The following is a 16,665-nucleotide window of genomic DNA, read 5'->3' on the forward strand; positions in this document are numbered from 1 at the left end:
CAGATGAACACCAGAGCATCAGGGATCAAGAAGTCTCCCCATGCGGAGGGGTTTGGGTCCGAGTTTCTCAACCTTGGCACAACTGGCCTTTAGGGCTGAGCAGTTCTTTGTTAGGGAGGCTGTCCTGTGCATTGCAGAAGTTCAGCAGCATCTCTGGCCTCCCCCCACTGGATGCAGGTGCTCCCTTCCCAGGTGTGACAATTAAAAATGTCTCGGGACATTGCCACAAGTCCCCTGGTAGATGAAATCACCCTCAGTTAAGAACCACTGGTCTAGGCAGAGGTTGTAACATTTCAGAGGCAAACTAGGCACCAGTGAGAAGATAGAGACAATGATCTAGAGCATCCTTTCCAAATCTGGAGCCCACGGTTTAACTGAGTGCAACTGAGCCTGAATCTTAGGTCCTCAGAAACAATTTTCCACGTCTATTTGTCACAGAATAGAACATGATGGAAAATTAGCATTAGGAGGGTCAGAAAAAAAATGTCTTAATTATACTAGGAATAGGACAGACATTGGGCTGTGAGACTCTAAGTAGGCTGGGTGATCAGGCTTCAGCATCCTCACCTGAAACATGGGAGCAGGTGAGGGTTAGATAGAACCTCACGTGAAATATCCAGGGCAGTGTCTGGCATGCAATAAATGGTCCACAAATGTTAGCTTACGACAGACCTTACAGCTCATTCCATATCCCAGATAATTCTTCCATTTGAACACAGGAGGTTAATGTTCCAAGTGAATGAGGGTTTAATGCAGTTGCCGTTTGATTTAATTTCCAAATGCGTTAAAAGCATTAATGCAACCCATCAGCATGCAGCTGATGAAGTAGTCAAAATCATGGAAACCAATACTTGTCAGGTTTTATTTATCCACATTTACGTTTTTTTTTTAAAAAATAAGCTGTTCTTTGTGCCCATATAGAATACAGTATACATAGATATCTGTCAGTTCGCCCCCCCCACACACACACATATGTTCAAGTAAGTTTCCCACTTTCTTCCTGTCTGTCATTTTTCTCTTCCCCTGGAAAACTAACAGTGACGTCATCCAAGAGTGAGGGAGTCTGGGGCTAAGACTGGGCAGCTGGCAGATGGGGAGGTTGGAGAATGATGAAGACAAGCATAAACACGGGGGCAGTTAGTTCACAATGGATGAACAGAGCCATGACCCTCCCCCAAATCTACAGAAGCTGTGCTCTTATTCCATTTTATAATTAAGGAGTCATGGAATGAAGTTCCGAATTCACATAGCTAACACAAGGCAGACCGGGATTTGAACCCAAGACCTACACGATTTGGAATCTACCAGTGCTTGCCAATAGCAGTTGTGGTTTAAAAAAAAAAAAAAAGTATGCAACCCATTAATAAAAGTTAAGACTAAGAAAGACAAAAACTAAGAGCATCAGGATATTTTTCCTACAGGGAAGGAAGGCTACACAGACGATGTCAATGCTGAGGTTTCTCTGCAATAGCATCTTCCAGGAAAGCCGAGGTCACACGTGGGGTGGAGGGAGGAAGTGGGTACGTGTGACGTAAAGAGGTGTTAAACGTGTAGACACAGGTTGAAGCAGGTATACACCAGTCGGCAGGACTCGGGAGGAATACAGAGGGCTCACCTCGAGGCAAGCCTTCCCTTGACAGCCACTGAGGAAGGCCCAGAAGCTTCTAAAATGACCATCATAATGGCCACACGGTAGACTGGATAAGTAGTATGATGCTGGCAGGTCAACTGGGACCCCAAAGTTGCAACCAAAGCAGGACAAAGGGAGGCCATAGGAGGGACACAGGGAATTAAAAAGCTTACAGCTTCCATAATTAGGAAGAAACGAATAAGGGAAAAAAACAGCACTTAAAGAAAAAGATAAAAAAGAAGCACCCAGAAAGGACATGGAACTTCCTCAGAAGTAGGAGAAGAACCTACAGTTCACACAATACTGAGAACCTCGAGAAGGGAAGGAATGGGGAGGAGCGTGCAATGCCACTGCCTGCTTCTGAAGTAGGGGTCTGAGAACTCCCCGCTGGATACAGCCAAGGTCTGAGCACCTTCTGCACTCCAGGTACTGTATCAGGTGCCATGGACCCAGCAGGAAGCAGGACCTACAGAGCTTCTTCCTTCAAGAGCGTGCGTAACTCAGAGATGTGAATGACCATGGCGGGCAGTGATAAGGGCTGGGAAGAAAACCACAGCCTAGTACAACGGTACAGAGTCACAGGAGGGAGTGTGGGCACGCGGAGGCTCTCTGAGGAGCTGAGGCCTGCGCAGAGACCACAGTGGACCAAACAACTGAGCCACACAATCGTCTGGAAGAAGAGTATTTCGGGCCAAGAGAGAGGAGCAAGTGAAAAGGGCCTAAGGTCAGACTTAACTTGCTGGGGTTCAAGGAAGAGGAAGTGGACCTGGGTGGCCAGAGAAGAGAATGAGAGGAAAAATATGGGGCTGGGGGTGTCAGAAATCAGAGACAGAGGCCAGATCTAGAGACTGCATTAAGAAGTTTGCACTTTACTCTGAGGATAAGAGAGGAGCTAGTGGAGGGTTTTCGGCAAGGATGGGCCAGGATTCAACTTGTTTTCAAACTATCACTGAGGCTGCTGCGTAGAGAACAGACCTCGGTGGCGCAGGCGTGGAGCAGGCAGGAGGCTGGCAGAGCCATCCAATTGCAAAGAGATGGGGGTTGGTCCCGTGCAGTGATGGACAAACTGTGTCCTGGGAGCCAAATCCTGCTCCGTGCCTGTTTGAGTAAATAAAGTTTTATTGCCACACAGCCTCACTCACTTACTGACATCTTTTCTAGGGCTACTTCTGCTACAACGGCAGAGTTGAGTAGTTAAAACAGAGCCTGGATGGCCCACAAAGCTGAAAACGCTTACTACCATGCCCTGTGCAGGAATGGTCTGCCACCTCCTGGTCTAGGGTGTGGACAGGAGAGGTGGTGGGGACGATGGGGCTCCAGGCAGGCTTAGGAAGTGGAGTTCACAGGGCAGAGGCCGGATTCCAGCCCAGGCTCTCTGACCACTGGGCCATACAGCCCCCAGCTCTGCTCTGCCTCTGAAGGCTGGCAGAGAACGGAAACGATTCTGACGGCACCTCTGCAGTGTTCCAGTGGCTGCCCAAGCTGAAATGCTCAGAGTGGTCACTGGCTTTGCCTCCTCTCCTGGCATGCAGCTGTCCTCCTAGGCTGCTCTCACTGATGGGACAGGGACCAGCAGCCCTGGTCGTCTTGGAAGGTTGTAGATGCTTTCCCAAACTGCATCAGTTGCTCCACCCTTTGTATTTCCTCAGCTCACGCCTGATCACAGGGCCTACCATACTGGATTTTGTAAGAAATGTGGTACAGAAGAAAGAGCCTGAGCTGAGGCACAAGCAGGCATGGGCTGGAATCCCAGCTCTGCCATGTATCAGGTGTGTGACCTTGGGATGACTGTCTAACCTCTCTGATCCTCCACGCCCTCATTTGTAAAAGGGGGATGCTACAGCACCTGTATCGTAGGGTTATGGATAGGATCAGTAAGACAATACAGTAGGCACCCAACACAACTAGATGACCACACATTACAGGTTTGCACACTTCTTCACGCTAGACCGTGAGCTTATCACACTACTTGACTCATAGTTGGGGCTCAATCAACTATTAAACAAGTGAATATAAGAACAAGTCAACTACTCCAGCCATGCAATCTTTAAACCAGAGGCGGTAAACTCAAAGGCCTACAGGAACCAGACTAGTGACGTGAGCAACATGGGCCAAGCGAGGACAGGGGTGAGCTGTGGAGCACATGCCCCAGAACAGGGCAGACACACCAGCCCGCTGCTGCCACTCCAGAATGCAGGCTCAGTGCGGCCAAATCAATACAACTTCAAGAGGCATTTAAGTATCGGAACAAGTGTTCAAAGTCAAAAACACAGTGCAACCTAAGGAAAGCATTTCTGCAACCAGTTTGGACTAGTGGGCTGCATTTGATGACCCCAAGCCCATTCCAGAGGAGAGAGACCTTAAGATGACTACGTTTAAATTTCCACAGTACAAGAAGCAGAACAAGGAAAAATGGACACTGTATTTGGTCAATATCCCCTTAATAACACTAAAATGTGATTATTGTTATTTACAGATATAACTGGGTGGGTGTCTACTTTTACTGGGATCTATACGTATACTGTCTCCCTCTAATAAGGATCCAATTAGCTATATTTACCCTCACTGAACAGATGAGGAAACTGAGGCTTGGCGTGAATATATAATTTGCCTGAAGACACAGACAGCTGGGGCCAGGATTGAGACTGAAACTTGGGATGTTTACATCCAAAATCCATGCTCTTGACCCTACCCAGCTGCCTTGATAGGAAGTCATATCAGTACTTAAATCAGAACATCTGACTCTCAGCACCAGTACTGGATTTCTTCTAGGCACCAATCTGCATATTGATAAGAAGGTTCTGAACCCGTGGTAGGTTGTTAAATGGAGTCAGAAGGCAAATTTAAAAATCACCACCAACAACACATTTTTGATGAGTTAGAAAATTTTCATCCAGACCACATCTGCATTTTTGAAGACACCTATGTCTTTGGGATAAACTAAAACACCCTGAAATCGAAGACGTTAAGAAACCCAGAAACAGGGAGAGAATTAGTGCATTTATGAGCACTGGTCTGGAACAGGTAGGTTGAGAGGCCAGATTGTCGATCGAGCAAAACCTCAATTACGGGGTAATCTAATGTATACCCAGGTACATTATCACAACTCAATAAACAGTTCTTTGGAATTAAGTTATTCCAATTTGCTTTCATCTTGATCAGTGTGTTGCCCTGAGAATTTGATATTACCTATACTCTAATGAGGTGGCATCTTCTGAAGCACTGATGCTCACCATCCCAGGATAATACATGAGCCACAAGCCAGCCAGCCATAAACACACCTGCTTAGGGAAAGACAGAGACCCGGCCTGAGTCTCCACCTTCCACGGCTTGGCCCAGCACAAGCACCTGCCACAGATGTCACCAGAGGGGCCTCCAGCTCCTGGCACCCCTGGGCGCTGAGGGGTCCTGTAACCTCGCAATCCCTGCATGGCCCGAGTTCTGAAGGAATGATGCCAGGTGGGCGGGGCCCATGTGGTCAGGCGGCTGGGCACAAGCAGGGCCAGCTACTTTTCTTCTGGTCCAGAAACCTGACTCACCGGAGGCAGATACAGAAGGGCACCCAGGGAGTCTCATGACCCAAGTGTTCCCAAGTCCACATGTTGGCCCCCTCTTTTATATTCCTCCCTCCCTTTCCGTATGCTCAGCACATGGGGGAAAGTGCCAGTCCCCTCTTTTATATTCCTCCCTCCCTTTCCATATGCTCAGCACATGGGGGAAAGCACCAGTCCCCTCTTTGCAGAGGAGGCCTTAAGGGATCTCTCCAGGGCCACACAGATCGCAATCAAATCCGCACCTGGGCCAGGTGTCCTGCCCCACCACCCACTCAGGCCGTCACCACCTTTTACTTCTTTACCGGGGGAAACCCCAGCCACCTCAAGTCATTTATTTTATTTAACAAACACTTATAGCTCAGTGGGCCAAGCACTCTTCTAAGAACTCTTACACCCACTGTCTTATGTAATCCTCAGGACACACACCCCTGAGGGAGGTAATGCTCTACCTCCACCCCCAGATAAACCAGCTGAAGCTGGGAGAGGTTGATGTTCAAGGTCACTGAGCTGGGATGAGAAGGGGCCAGGATTCAAACCCGGGCATCTCAGCTCCAGGGTCCTTTCCTGTCTCTGAATTGGAACTAAACGGAGGAAACCTGGAAAAAATGCTGCCCAGGGATGGTCTTCTTCCTGTGACCCTCCAGTGTCTGTCAGCTCCCTGCCACTCGGCCCCCACCATCTGTGTGATGTGTAAACCAGGAACAGGAAATTCAATTTGGGGAGCAGCCCCATCCCCTGGGAGAGCGCTTGGCCCTTGAAAATAGCCTTCTTTCTCAGATTTTCTCCCTTCCCTGAAAGAAGGTAGATTTCTATTTTTTCCATTTTTTTGTTGTTTGTTTTTAACAAGTGCAAATACGTCAGTATTAAAGTATTTAAGCATTCTGGCTCAGCTACAAAAAGGGGCTCTAAGATGTGAGTGAGTCATTCTTCATAAAGCACTTTCCCCCCAGTGTTCTGGTTTGCTGCCTTCAAGTGGGTTCCTGGCCGCACACCCCAGGGTGACAGGCTTCCTCTGGTTGCTGCGCCTCTGGGTGTCCCCTGTCTTTCACTGCCTTGTTTGGCTTGGGTACCATTAGCTTTTTATGAGAGAGAGAGAGAGAGAGAGAGAGAGAGAGAGAGAGAGAGTGTGTGTGTAGGGAAGGATTAAATCCATTTCTCCACGAATCTGGCAGTTAGTACCCCTCTCCAGAAAGGTGGGGAGTGGTGAGAGGATGATGCATGAGTTAAAAGGGCAAGTTAGCAACAGGTCGGGGGACCCCTGTCATGAACCCTGTCTGCTATCTGGACGTTTTCGACACTGTTCATGACACCATGCTACCATGTGCTGACAAGGCCACAATCCTCAGGCCCTCCAGGTGTTGCCGAAATAGCATGATCTAGCTCCTGGTCCGATCCTAGCTCTGCCCCTAAGGACCTGTTTCTATTTCTCAACCTGGCTGTGACTATTCTCACAGCCGTAAAATGAACTAAAATAAAACCAAGGTGCAGAGCCACAATCAGGACCACATGAGATCGCGGATGTGAAGGGACTTCTACATTCAAGGGGCCCAGCTTCGAGCTTACCACCAACTGAGTATAAAAAGGAAAATAAAAACGCCAGTGGGAAGAAAAATGGGCACTAAAAAAAATGTGATATTCCATAAAGGATTTCAATAAGGTATAACAAAACGGGACCCGGTCACCAGGAGCACAAACCCACCATCGCCCACCCTGAAGGAGACCTCTGAAGGAGACCATCCAGCACATCCCTTAAAATAGAGCAGCAAGGGGGCTTCCCTGGTGGCGCAGTGGTTGAGAATCTGCCTGCTGATGCAGGGGACACGGGCTCGAGCCCTGGTCTGGGAAGATCCCACATGCCACGGAGCAGCTGGGCCCGTGAGCCACAATTGCTGAGCCTGCGCGTCTGGAGCCTGTGCCCCGCGACGGGAGGGGCCGCGATAGAGAAAGGCCCGCGCACCGCGATGAAGAGCGGTCCCCGCACCGCGATGAAGAGTGGCCCCCACTTGCCGCAACTGGAGAAAGCCCTCGCACGAACTGAAGACCCAACACAGCCAAAAAAATAAATAAATAAATAAATAAATAAGAAAATCCTTTAAAAAAAAAGAAAAAAAAAAAAAATAGAGCAGCAAGGGCTGGGGTGGGGAGGGGACAGAGCGATGTCAGCTCCTGGATTGTACTGACAAACCTGGTCAGGGCACCACTCAGTCCAAGCTGAACTCTGGCCTAGGACACACAGCCAACAAAGGATAAACCACAGTCCCAGGACACACTGGCCACCCCTCCAAATAAAGGTCATGATGCTTCACCATGGAAATCACATCCTCTGTCCCAGAGCCCTCTGGATTTGGTTTCCCACACCTCCTTCTCCACACCTGGGGACGTTAAGACTAAATGAAGCGTTTTCTGGTTCCATCTGTCTGCGGGTGAAAAGTTCAGAGCCCTACACTGGCCCCCTAGTCCTTCACCCTATGCAATCATTACCAACTCTGTGTCAGGCACGGGCGAGGTGCTGGTGAGACCGGGGACAACAGGAGAAAACACTATCCGTTCTCCGGGTGGGGAGGGTGGGCTTCCTTTCCAGTGTGGGAGGTCACCATAAAAGAGTACGTGTACTGAGCGTTCCAGAGGGTACAGCTCAGGAGTTGCATATTCACTATCTGAAACACCTGCAAAGGCCACTTTATCCCACCAATCCATCTTACGGCACCAAAAAGCCAAGATACGAGCCTAATGGGATCAAAATGATGGTTTCTTCTATATATAATAACACTCAATGTAAACGATTTTAAAGACGATTTTTTTTTTCCTGTTAGTTGTTCTGTTCGTAACTACCCAATCTGTTGATCTTCAGCTTAAGTGTTCATAGAATTACAGTGATGAAATGCATTCCTGCTGAGGCCAATAACTCCTTCACTTATCCACCATTCAACAAGCATTTTAAGGTTGAGCCTTATGGAACGACCGATTGTGCAGGTCAGAACCATCAAACGCTGGCTATCTCAGATGGTTCGGTGTGCTCAGCACTCGTGCCAGGCACTCAGCTAAGCTCGGGGGACTGATTGTGAACCATGAACCAAATGGAAGATGCCCCAAATCCCACAGAGCTTATATCCTAAAGGGGGAGACAGACGCTGCCAAGTAAACAAAGAAAGAAAAATATATAATTTGGAAATGTGATGAGTGAAAAAGAGACAAGGTGATATAATAGAATGTGACCACCAGAATGGGGGGCGGTCAGGGGAGGGTAATTCTCTCAGAGAAGATGGCATGATGACAGTCAAGCTGAGATCTGATTAATGACAAATGGGCAGCCATGTGAATATCCATCTGGAGTCAGGACAGCACAGGAGAGAGAATTCCACACTCTCTAGGATTAGAGACCCTAGACTCACACTAGTCCAGGCAAGGTTACCATGACATGCGGAAGCAAAGAGAGGTCAAGGTTTCACACCAACCGATCCTTTGACCAAGGGAACCAACTCAGGATCCTCTGGAGGGTGGAGCGATGCTTTTACCTTCAAAACACTGGGTATCATTCTACAGCTAGCATTAAGACGAACAGCTTCATTATTTCATTCACTAAATTATGTTATATTAAAATTTTAATCGGCGAACATAACACTGGAAAATGAGAACATCCATACACTGCTATCTTCCAGTGTAAGCTGTCAAACCTTTTTTTTCTTCTTTTGTTTATTTTTGCAAAAGCAATATTGCAACAAAAAGAAAAATCCGTAAAGATGCTCATATTCTTTGGCCTACTAACTCTACCCCTAGGGAATTTATCCAAGGAAATAATCTGGTTTAGTAGAATAAAAATATTCTCTTCGGAAGAACTCAATTGAGGTGTGAATCGTTGCATGCACAAAGGAAAGATAAAAGAAAAACAAATACACCTGGAATTACCTAAATGATGACGGAGATTTTTAAAAATAGGATGATTCACTTGATGAAATAGCATACAACCATTAAGCACGGTAACAAAGATTATATAGTCTTTCAAAAATGAATGGACTATCCAGCTCCTTGAAAGAAGCAGAAAAGGAACAATGTGCATATTTTAATGGAAGAACATGTCAGTGATACCTCAAGGTGAAAAAGAAAATTGAAAAAAAATTGCATCAAAGCCAGTGGGGTGGGAGGTTATTTATTTCTAAAGTCCTTCTAAAATATTGTCATTATATCGAGTTTTCAATAAAAAATCCCTCAGAAACAATTGTACTCTAATCACTGTAACAGAACGCCACCAAAGCACAAGGACATTGGCTCACTCTAACTTTAAATGCAGATTAAAGCCAAATTTGGAGATGTCGTCTATGTTATATATCCCATAAGCTTTCATATACAGATCCTACATGTAAGACTCAACTTTGAATGACAATGTAATATTGCATGATTTCACAATAACTTCCTCTATTTTCTTTGATGTGTGCTGATGGGAAGAATTGGAAATCGTGTTTCAGTCTACAGAATGGGTGTAGGAACACCAGATGAGAAAACGGGGGAGTCTTAACTCCTCCCACCATGCAAGGATGGGGCCAAGGGATCCCCGTGAAATCAACCACCTGGGGAGAGGCACGGGTGGTGGCACTCACCTTTCACAATCAGCTCAGCGTAGTTGGACACACCAGAGCCACCGTCAGAGCGGATCACACAGCGGTACTTGCTCACGCTCCGCTGGGTAGTGTCTGCCACACTGACTGTCGCCGAGAAGCGCCTGTGGTTGACCACGCGGGTGACCATGAGGGCCGTGTCCCTGCCATTCCATTGCTACAGGACAGAGGAAGGGAAGGAGACATCATATTATCACACACCCCTGAGTGACCCCAGCATGGAAGTTCCACCCGTCCCCACACCCCTGGGGCCCATGACTTCCCATAATAAGGAGTCTCCATTGCTGGTTTCTGCAAGTGATGTGGTTCAAGAATAAACTTTGCTAGTGAGCTGATTCAAGAGGGTGGATGCCTGGTCATAGGAGGAGAGGGCACAGCCGCTTCTAAACACCTTGGCTCCTTGCTCATCTGCACTTGGGGTTGGCGCTTGGCCCCTTAACCTTCCTCCCGTTTTCCTTCTTCTCTTAAGCAAAACCCACAGGGTTTCCCTAAATGCAGACTCAGGTAAGTTAGTGAAGACACAGCCCACAAAGTGATAATAAACAGCTGGTGTCCTGGTACACCACCCACAGGCTCTGAGTCCCCCCCACAGGGACCAATCTGTCCCTCCAGGTAGAGTGAGGATGGGGGCTTTTCAACACCTCTCCTCCTTGGCATATGCTTCTTCCTCTGCCTGGTGCCTCCTGTCTCCCTGGAGATACTCCCTCTCCCTTAAACACACAGGTTCAGCTCATTAGCATCTCCAGTAAGTGCCCCTGTCACAACACCTTCTGGAAGCTCCTCACTCTCTTATGTATGGTGCCAACTTCCCACACATTTTTTCCGACAAGTGTTTCCCACTGTAGACTGTAGCTCCCCGAGGGCAGGACTTTGCTCTTTTCATTTCTAGCACCGTGCCCTGAAGCCTCCTGACTTGCTAAACATTTCTAGAATCAACATTTCTAGCACGGCATTTTTGTTTTTACCATCCTGAATCTTAGATGTGATACTCTGAGTTTGAATAAGGCCCTTTTTCACAGTAGCAAGTTACAATAACTGATAGGAAAACAAATGCAAGCCAAAACCATTTGTGCAGGCACTTTCATTTCTCTGGGCTTCAGTTTCCTCATTTAAACAATGGATCTGATACTGGTGTTTGCTCTATGGAGTTATTGCGACGAATAAATGAGAAGGCATGTAAAACATTTAACACATGAAGGTATATTCTGGTGTTAGTGGAGCTCTCTAAATTAACCATGAAATTAGCCAGGTGAAGTGGGGTAAACTGGATAACAGCCCCTCAAAGATGTCTACATCCTAATCCCTGGAACCTGTAAATACATCACCTTACATGGCAAAAGGGACGCTGAAGATGTGATTCAGGATTTTGAGATGGCGAGAGATCCTGAATTATCCAAGAGGATTTATATGCAGAAGAGGAAGAAGGCCGGATGGCCAGAGTCAGAGAAGGAGATGTGGTGACAGAAGCAGAGGTCAGAGTGACGTGATTGATGGCTTTAAGATGCAGGAAGGAACCATGAGCTAAGGAATTCAGGGCAGCCTCCAGAAGCTGGAAAGGGTAAGGGAAGAGATTCTTCCCTCTCCTTCTCCAGAAGGAGCCCAGCCCGGCCAACACCTTGATTTTAACCCAGTAAGACCCAATTTCTGACTTCTGATCTCCATAACTGTAAAGTAATAAATCTGCATTGTTTTAAGCCACTAAGTTTGCGCAACTTGTTACATCAGCAATAAGGAATTAACACAAACGGCAAAGGACTGATTAAGCGCAAAATATTAATTTTTCATAATTTTTCATGTTTAAATTTTATTTTGGTGTCTCCTCCAGTATTATTTAACTTTTCTTCTTAATGATGTCAGATTCCAGCAGAACCAGAGAGGATTCAGTGCCTCCCCTTGAACAATTTAGATTTTTCTGTTTAGCTCCCGAACCACCAGGCTTTCTCCCACGGAAGGATAGGAAATTGCAGGTTGTCCAATAAAATCTCTAGAAAATAGGCCTTTTGATAATCACACCTGTCATTTTGGGAGCAGACAACAGCAGGACAGGGACGAGCAGGAGGGCCCAGAGTCACAATAGGAAATAGGGCTGTGATGGACCAGGGCAAGGAGAAATGGAGGTTAAGTTCAGAGAGATGAGCCCAGATGGAAGGGCAAGCAGGTGCTCAAGGTCAAGGCAATTGAGCAGTCACCCAGGAGCCCAGGAGCAGAGATCGGGAGGGATTCTAGAAGACCAGGAATGGATGGTGAGAGGCTCAGATGCCAGAATGTTGTGGCAACACGGAGAAGGGATTTAAGCAGAGAGGAGGCGTAAGAAGCACAGGTGCCAGCCACTGTCTCAGCCCCAGACAGAGGCAGAAGAGAAAATGCAAGGGAAGAAAACAAGGGGAGGTTTCATGAAGCAGGAAAAGACTCAGAAACCTAAGCCCATAGGCAATGAGCAGGTTTGAGTGGGCACAGGGACAGGTGGTGCAGGGGAGATGCCAGGAGCCTGAAGTGGACCACAACCCAGAGGCAAAGTGGGAGAGTAAAGCTTCCCAGCCATGACACCAGGTGCCAGGTAAGTGCGCAGGGATGCAGATGTTAGGATGCTAGGAAAGAGAAGCAGGACAGTGAAGGGAAGTCAAAGTCCTGGGAAAAGCCAGAGAGGAGCATGACACAGATGATGCACATAGAAGCCTGTGGAAAATTCTATCAAACCCTTAGGCCCATGTCACCCCTTTGGCTTGTTGGAAATTTTCTTTTGGCTCCTGTGATATTTTTCATCCATAAGTACATCCTTCCTCTGAAAGTTCCAGGCACACTTCCTCTCTTCTTGTGGCAAGTTTTTCAGAGCTATGTCTGCTGTTCTAAAATCAATCATCTTCTAGCCCCTCTGAGTCAATGAATCAATTGACTAAATTTCCCCGTGGGCACTCAGAAGGGTGTCTTAGGTTGGGCTCCCCAGAAGGAAGCAGAGTCTGAGACCTGGTGATTTACTGAGTGCTCTCAGGAGAAAGGGGATGAAGGAAAGGGTGAGGAAAGAAGCCGAGCAACGATGTGGTGGAAACTGGGGTCTGGCTTCAGCCTGACTCCGCGGAGCTCCAGAGCATGAAGTGTACCAGAGTTAATCCCACCAGGAGGCAAGAAGCCAGCTTCTGCACTCCACGCCGATCAGTCACAGGTCATGACCAGGTTGGGGAGGAAGAAACGGTTCCCATTTGACCAAGGACACAGTTCTCTGGGGAAGGAGGCTTTGTGAGCCTTTAGCAGCCAACATGCACAGTACCCTGTGGTTTTTGGCTCATAAAGGACACTTTAATCCATTCTACCCAGCACCTTCCTATCTCTATCTCCTCCTCCAGTATATTATACATAGGGTCTCCTGAAAGCCCATGAGCCACTGCCCTGAGATTTGCTGGTTGTCTGCTCCTGAATCTATGTTAAAAAAAAAAAGGGGGCAGGGGGCTGGGAACTGATCTCCATAGATCACTGACAATGTGGGAAGCTCAAGTACCCCTGCAGTAACACACTGTTTCCTCTGAAAAGTCAATCTATCCCCCAGCGAATAAAGTTCCATAATTGAGTTTGCTAAATATTTTGTTCAAAGTAATGGGATTTGTCTGAGCATTTATTAAGTAAAAAGTCATATTAACGAACATGTCCGAGTGCTCAGTCTGTGCTAGGCACTGTGTTAACTGGCTTACACGATAGAATCCACTTAATCCTTCTAAAATCCCTAGGAAAGTACTTCTCAAAGGGTGGGTCCCAGACCAGCAGCATCGACATTGCCTGGGAACCTGTGAGCAATGTTAATTTTAATGAGATTTCCGGGGCTGATATCCATTTATGGAGGCTGTTTATTGGGGTTGGTAGTCTGAGTTGTCTTTTCCCCTTTCCTTATTCTATCATTAATCACACTGGAAATGTACTCGTTATTCAACAAAACAGAAAATGAGAGTGTGTGGAATGTATAATTTCAGAAGAATTTACAGGCTGGTGTTAAGATTCCAACAAAACAGCAAAAAGGGCAAAACATAAACACAAAGTAAAGTATTGAAATAGCATCCTTCAAGGAGGAAAACACGGTCAGCAGAGGATGAGCAATGCTTTTAGGATAGTCTAAAGCAGTGGTTCTCAAAGTGCGGTCCCCAGACCTACTGCATTAGCATCCCCTGGGAACCTGTTAGAAATGCACATTTTCTGGCCCCTCTCTGGACCTAATAAATCAGGAGCTGTTACGGGGGGAGCCAGGCCATTTTTGCTTTCACAGACCCTCCAGGTGATTCTCATGGATGATAAGGCATGAGATAGGTCCTAAGAATATTCCTGTTTTTCAGATAAGGAAACTGAGGCAGACAGGTCAAGCAACGTGGTTTAGAATAGTACTTTTCAAATTAATGTGCATACAAACCACCTGGGGAATCTTGTTAAAAATGCAGACTCTGATTCCCTGAGTCTGTGGTGGGACCTGACACCCTTCATCTCTAGCTAGCTCCCAAGTCTTGTCGCTGACGCTGGTCCACGAACCACAGGAAGAGGAGCAAAACCTTACATGACTTTGCTGAGGGATGGAGTTACGATGTGGACCCAGGTGACCTGACTCCAGACACTGAGGCCTTAATCACATCGCCCAGCTGCCAGCCAGTACACGACAGCGCACAGTTACCCTGTGACTCTGTGTGAGGAGGATAGAATGTGCAGTGTTCCAGAAACTCACTTTGCTTCTTCAAAGAACATCAAACGCCATCTTGCAGGAAATGACTGCTCCACAGAAAACAGTTTGGGAAGTGATGTGATCTATGCCTAGCTTTCTAGAAACCTCAGGGGTCTCGACATCGGAAATATCTATGTAAGGAGGGGCAAAGCATCTTCCTGCATTCCTGGCTAATGGACTTTCTGAATATATTATTAAGGGGTGTCATATCTAATGTCCTATTAGGCTTGGGTGAGGTTTTCTTACCCCAACTCCATCCGTCTAAAGCAGCGGCTCTCAAACCTTAGCATGCATAATGATCACCTCCAGAGTGACTCAGTAGGTCAGGGGTGAAGCTAGATAATCCGCATTTCTAACAAGCTCCAGAGTGACACTGATGCTGCTGGCCTTGTCCTCTGTCTCCAAGATTTGAAGGCTAATGTCACCTTAAGTCCCTCAGTGGAAAGAACAGGGCCAAATAATATCACGAAACACATGAATGGAAACATTCCTTAAATTCAGGCCACTCCCTGAGGCTGAGCAATTGGTCACCGCACCAAAGATGCCCAGCCATGGGCCAAGGGTGTGGCACCCAAATCCAGCCCCTGCTCTGCAGGCAAAGCAGGAGTCCTGACCACAGGCTGACCGAATCCACTTGGAGGAAGGCTACCTGTTTTCTTTGCCCAAAGGCTCTGTCTGCCTGCCAGGCTATATGCCTTGGGGCTGCATGTGCCCATAGTGCGAACCTTTTTCCAGTTCATCCACCCAGGGGGGCACATGTGTTCTAAGCTGAACAAAGGCATTTTGTAGCCTAATCGGTGGTCCTGCTTAATCCCATTTTATACCCATGTCTCTCTCATTCATCATGGTAATAGTTCCCTTTGAAACCTCTCTTTTTTCTTTCTTTTTCATCTGCTTATCTCTCTCTTTTAAAACAACTCAAATTCCACCTTCCCTTAGCTTGTTCTATGTTATGTGGAATAAGCCGGCTTGGTTTGAGAGCACACACTCTTTACAAGAGTATGGACTGCAAATGCCCACACTTTAATATTTCTGACCCTGGCATATGTGCATCCTTCCACCCCTCAGGCAAAAACCTATCTTCAGGAACTATCTAGAAAGGAAGACAAGAGAAGCACCTGATGCCATGGAAAGCCTGCTGTTTTCATATTATCTGACTGACTATCAAGGTATCTATAATGGCCTCACCATTTTGCAATTCCCCATCCTCTCTGCTCCTGTGTCAGGACGTTATTCCCTTCACAAAGACATACGACACAGCTTGCAAAAATGGCTGTCATTATTTCCGGACATGCCGGAGTGCATGGCGGCTTGCAATTGATTTATAATCAGCAGAAGTGGAAACATTACTGTCTTTAATAAAAGGAAACTGTGTGCAGCTGACATTATGACTGTTTTACAGGAGATATTCTAACACATGGGTCCTAGAAACCTTTCGTGTGCTGATTTGAGCTCCTAGAGCAAGTGCGCGCGCACACACACACACACGTAAAATGAGGCCAGCGTTTCCAGTTGAAAATTATTCTAATTGCTCCAGAAATCTCCTGGCTAGAAAATATTTGGTGAACTTCCCACAATTCATTCGTAATAAATATTCTTTTCGTTTCTAGTCATACTGCGTCAATGGCATGACACTTGGAAACTTGCTAAAAGCTGGCCCACTGATTCTCTTAAGACCATATTTGCACCTCTTTGGCAATCTCTAAAGAATAGCTTTTGATTATTCTTTATTAAAAGTTAAAAGAAATAGAAGTGGACATAAATCATTTTTGATTCACTGTGCTAAAGACCTCCCAAGGGCCCACCGCACGCATGGCTGACTGCCCATTTACGGTTGATTTCTGGGTTCAAAGTTCCTGCAGCGTCAGGAGGGTCCTGGCATAAGCCCTACAGGGAGCCGTCAGCCCTGAGCAAAGAGGATGAGCAGGGGGTGAAGGGCCTGCACACATGCCGTCGCCCTGTGCAGCCTATGGCCCTTTGACTATTTCCAGTTCACCTCTCTGAACTCTGCTCACAGGCCACTTCTTCCACGGGCACTTCTCTGAGACTCATAATTCCTCCCCACTCTCCCTGCTCCCTACCTCCTCAGCAGACCCTTTTCCCCACTGGGAGCCTGGTCACATGTGTGATAAAATACGTAACTCTGTGATTAGTTGCTAAATGTCTGTCTCTGCT

The 16,665-nt window shown here is 47.0% G+C and overlaps 1 protein-coding gene across 2 annotated transcripts in view; it reads right to left on the minus strand.

The window, feature by feature from the left end:
- Nucleotides 1-16,665, minus strand: part of PTPRT (protein tyrosine phosphatase receptor type T) — an 803,133-nt gene that overhangs the window by 676,008 nt on the left and 110,460 nt on the right. For both annotated transcript variants that reach the window (XM_057529518.1, XM_057529519.1), the window contains exon 5: nucleotides 9,780-9,954. In XM_057529518.1, the coding sequence (XP_057385501.1) occupies nucleotides 9,780-9,954 (175 nt within the window). The remainder of the gene's footprint in view (nucleotides 1-9,779; nucleotides 9,955-16,665) is intronic.

This window comes from Balaenoptera acutorostrata, chromosome 15 (assembly GCF_949987535.1).
Source record: "Balaenoptera acutorostrata chromosome 15, mBalAcu1.1, whole genome shotgun sequence".
NCBI classification, from domain to species: Eukaryota; Metazoa; Chordata; class Mammalia; order Artiodactyla; family Balaenopteridae; genus Balaenoptera; species Balaenoptera acutorostrata.